The sequence below is a fragment of the Anomalospiza imberbis genome, unplaced genomic scaffold (genome assembly GCF_031753505.1).
Source record: "Anomalospiza imberbis isolate Cuckoo-Finch-1a 21T00152 unplaced genomic scaffold, ASM3175350v1 scaffold_90, whole genome shotgun sequence".
Classification (NCBI taxonomy): Eukaryota; Metazoa; Chordata; class Aves; order Passeriformes; family Viduidae; genus Anomalospiza; species Anomalospiza imberbis.
Window position 1 is genome coordinate 218,184 of NW_027100521.1, and position 4,667 is coordinate 222,850.

General features: G+C 55.8%; 1 protein-coding gene across 1 annotated transcript; it reads left to right on the forward strand.

The window, feature by feature from the left end:
• Window positions 1–2,848: 2,848 nt before the first annotated feature.
• Window positions 2,849–3,367, forward strand: LOC137467952 (olfactory receptor 14J1-like; the record flags this gene model as incomplete). The annotated part of the gene is made up of 1 exon (XM_068179353.1): window positions 2,849–3,367. A coding segment is annotated over exon 1 (519 nt), but the record flags the coding sequence as incomplete, so codon positions are not given.
• Window positions 3,368–4,667: the final 1,300 nt, after the last annotated feature.

Sequence of the window (4,667 nt, forward strand, 5' to 3'; positions counted from 1 at the left end):
AGAGACAGGATGGGCTTGGCGAATGTGGAGCACAGTTGTCCACACTGGGTCAGAGCTCAAGGCACACCTTCTCTGACCTGTCCAGACAAACTCAGGAGAGTCCCTGGGTCAGTATCAGTGAATACTTCAATCACCACTTGTGTAATAAGAGAAGTAGTAAAATACCCCCTTTAAATAGGAATACATATTTCCCATAAACTCTTTGAAATATGTCTTTATAACTGCAGTAGGAAACCTTCCTGATGAACTGCACTAGAGCAGAGGGAAATCAAGGCAGAGCCATGGTTTGTCAGGACTTGCTTGATCCTCATGAGCCCCATGGTGCATTTGGAGCTGGGCCCTGGAACCTCAGACCCTGAGAGGAGATGGCACAAACCTTTCCAGGAGTCAAAGGCAGAAGAAAACCCTAAAGTGGTTGGAGTCTCAAACCATAAATGGGACTGCCTGAGGTCCATGCCCAACACAGGCCCCTCAGGCAGTCCTTGGAGGAGAAATTTGGAAGCCAGGATGGCACAAAAACCTCTCAGAGACTCAAAATAGCACAAAAAACTCTCAGTGTGGAAAGGAAAACCCAAAGCACCTTAAACTCCTTGAGTATCTCAAAGCATCCATGAGCCCCACTGAGTGTCAGTACAAAGCTCTCAAGGGACTCGTTAAAGCAGATAATTGGGGCCATGATTGCACAAACCTCTCACAGAGTCTGGATCAAAAGGGAAACACCAAGTACCTTAAAAGAACTGAAGCACCTTGAAGCATTAATGAGCCCCACTGAGTCAAAGCCTCTCCAGGGACTAATTACAGCAGATAATTGGAGGCCATGATTGCACAAAGCTCTCAGAGACTCCAAGGCAAAAGCCAAAGCCAAAGTGCTTTGAAAAACCTGCAGTCCCTGGGAGCATGGAGGAGCCCCCAGGGCCATTCCTGAGCAAGGCTCCCCAGGGACTCCTTCCAGCAGATCCTTGAGGCCACTGGGATGTGGGCTAGGGGGGGATGCTGAGGGCAGGACAAGGGGCTGACAGTGCCCAGCCTGGCTGGGGCTGTGCCAGGAGGCCCCAGTGCCTCAGGACAAGGTGTCTCCTGACAGCCCTTGGTGGCACAGAGCCTGCTGTGCCCCAGGGCACCAAGACTTGGCTTCTCTTTGTCTCCACCTGTCATCAGTGCCTCCAGTTCTCTGCTCTGCCTGGGGCCTGGGGACACTTTCTCAGTCGTGTCCCTCAGTGGGACCCATTAAAAGTCAAAGGAACTTTGGAGTTGGATTCTGACTTGGAGTTCTGGAGAGGTTTCTGCAGCTCCCTCTCAGGGCCTGATGTTCAGGGCCTGAGCACAAAGCCCCAGAGGGTCATTAAAGTCCTTGTGCTGTGTCTGTGCTGCTGAGCTGGGCCGGGCTCCTGGCACAGAGGGTGATCCTGGCAACCAAGGAGAGCTTCAAAAGCACATTTCTCTGGATGAGCAGCTCTTCTCCCAGCCCAGCAGGGCTGGGGCAGTGCCTGCAGCCAGCCCGGGCACAGCACAGAGGCACAGAGAGCTTCCATCAGTCAGGGCTGGGAAGGTGCTGAGAAGTGCCTGGGGCAGAATCCCTGGCAGCCCTTGGCACAGGAACCTCTGGCTGCAGGACAATGCAGCTGCAGCTCCTGGAGTGATCTCCTACAGCCGGAACATCCCAATGCCCACAGACCCTGTGAGTACATTCTCTGATCATCTCTTGTGCAGAGCAGCCAGGGGTGCCCAGGGCTGTCCTGCAGAGCAGGGTCCTGCAGCCCAGGGCGCTGTGCTGGGCCAGGGACTCTGCTGCCTGCCAGGGACAGCTCTCAGCCGGCCCGGGGACCTGCTCCAAGCAATGGGGGACAAGATGTGGTTGAAAGGAGACAGCTGGTAGGGCTTGGAAGTGTTCTCCTTGTGTGGTGAGGATGCTGCATTGTTCAGGACTGCTTCCAGCACGGCATTTAACTGCAGAACATTTCCAAGTATATTATATGGGAGCTCAGCAAGGCAGGGGCTGCATAAAAGGGAAAATCCTGCTTTTTTAATCTACTGATCTGTGTGGATTGGATCGGAAATTGCACATAGATATTCATCACTCAGTTCAGGCTGAGAAAAATAAACAAGTTTTCTCTCAGGAATCAATAAACCAGGCAGTGACAGAAATCTGCACAGGGCCCCTTAGAGGCAGCATCAGTGTCACTTCTCCAGCCTCCTCAGGGTTGCTCTGACGTTGCCATCAGAGCCTGCAGAGCCAGAGCTGCCCCTGGGCAGTGCCTGAGCTGGGGGGGTCTGCAGGGCAGAGCTGAGCCCCCAGGGCTGGGCTGGGCTCTGGCAGCACTGGCAGGGCCCAGCCCTGGGCACAGGGAAGCAGCTGCTGGCAGGGACAGCTCCAGGCAGCAGAGCCCTGGGCAGGCAGAAGGGGAAAGTGTCCCCAAGCTGTGCTGGGATATTTAAAGTCCTCTCCAAACCCAACTATTCCATGATTACTTTTTTTACAGAACCCGATGCCAAGGCACAGCCAATGTCCAACAGCAGCTCCATCAGCCACTTCCTCCTGCTGGCACTGGCAGACACGCGGCAGCTGCAGCTCCTGCACTTCTGCCTCTTCCTGGGCATCTCCCTGGCTGCCCTCCTGGGCAACGGCCTCATCATCAGCGCCGTAGCCTGCGGCCACCACCTGCACACGCCCATGTTCTTCTTCCTGCTCAACCTGGCCCTCAGCGACCTGGGCTCCATCTGCACCACTGTCCCCAAAGCCATGCACAATTCCCTCTGGGACACCACCACCATCTCCTACACAGGATGTGCTGCCCAAGTCTTTCTGATTTTCTTCTTTCTTGCAACAGAGTATTCCCTCCTGACCATCATGTGCTACGACCGCTACGTGTCCATCTGCAAACCCCTGCACTACGGGACCCTCCTGGGCAGCAGAGCTTGTGCCCACATGGCAGCAGCTGCCTGGGCCAGTGCCTTTCTCTATTCACTGCTGCACACGGCCAATACATTTTCCCTGCCCCTGTGCCATGGCAATGCCCTGGGCCAGTTCTTCTGTGAAATGCCCCAGATCCTCAAGCTCTCCTGCTCCAATTCCCACATTAGAGAAATTGGGCTCATTGCTGTTAGTGCCTGTTTGGTATTTGGTTGTTTTGTGTTCATTGTTTTCTCCTATGTGCAGATCTTCAGGGCCGTGCTGAGGATCCCCTCTGAGCAGGGACGGCACAAAGCCTTTTCCACCTGCCTCCCTCACCTGGCCGTGGTCTCTCTGTTTGTCAGCACTGCAGCATTTGCTCACCTGAAGCCCCCCTCCATGTCCTCCCCATCCCTGGATCTGGCCCTGTCAGTTCTGTACTCGGTGGTGCCTCCAGCCCTGAACCCCCTCATCTACAGCCTGAGGAACCAGGAGCTCAAGGCTGCAGTGTGGACACTGATGACTGGATGGTTTTCAGGAACATTAAACTGCTGGCCAATTCCTCCAAATGACTTGTAATACAAGTCATCTTTGATACATCTTGTTGGTTTCTTTTTGGACATTCTTTTTCTTTGTTTTGTTTTTTAAATATTGTCCACAAATAAATGTCACTGTTTTTGCCATTTCTCATTTTGTTTCTCTCCACCTTCCCTGTGGCTATAGACTGTGTCAATGAGGGGTTGCGATGTCGGGGGCTTTAAAGGAACTCAAGGATGTCCCAGCAAAGTTTTCTGCAGAGATGCCCTTTTGTTGCCTTCTCTGGAGCTGCAGCAGCAATGTCTGTGTGCAGAGCTGGGAGCAGATCAGTGCTGGCACAGCAGCTGTGCCCAGCAGCAGCAGCACTTGGTGTTGCCAGTGCTGCTCCCGTGGCCCTGCCCCGCTGCCCTGGTGGCCCTGGTGTTGCTGCAGGGCCTGAGTGCTCTCTGGGCCGGGCACAGTCCTGGGGGTGGCAGTGCCGGGGCTGCAGCAGGGACAGCCCATGGGCACTGCTGGGGCAGCGCTGACGCCTCAGGCCAGGGCCTGGGGGCTCCAAGCTCCTTGCCCAGGCTCTCTCAAGAACACAGTGAGGCCAAGGCTCAGCACAGAAAACCCCCGTGAGCAGCCCCAGGCTGACCGTGGGCAGGCTGGGGGCAAACAGCATGGCTGGTGCTCTGCAAGGGCCCTGGGGGAGACGGGAAGGAGCAGCAGAGCAGGGGCTGATCCCTCCCCAGTGCGCTGGACAGCCCAGGGCAGCGTCCCAGAGCGTCCTCATGGAGCTGCCAACAACATCCTCCCTCTGCAGCCCTGGCCTCTCCCCCAGCTCACACAGGTGCCGCATCCTTGCAGGCACAGCCACGGCAGCACTGGCTCAGGAGCCCCTGTTTGCATTGCACACAGCAGGCGGGAGCACCCCCATGCTGCTGCTGTGGGGACATGAACCTGAGGGAGCACAAATGCCATCAGCCTCTGGGGCCAGGAAGGGCTGGGGGACGCCAGGGAAACCACTCAGCTTTGTCCTGGCCTCTGCAGCCAGCCAGAAAGTTTGTTCCCATCAGCTGGGAGTTTCCTGTCCCACTGCAGACGCTGTTGCTCAGAGCCAGGGCTGCCTGGCAGCCACCCCCAAACTGCCCTGAGCATTTCATTGGCTTCACCTTTGCTTTCTTTACTCTTCCTGCTACCAATTTCTTCCCATGGCCCACCCCTGTTCCCTCCCCTGCAAACAGCCCATCCCTGTTTG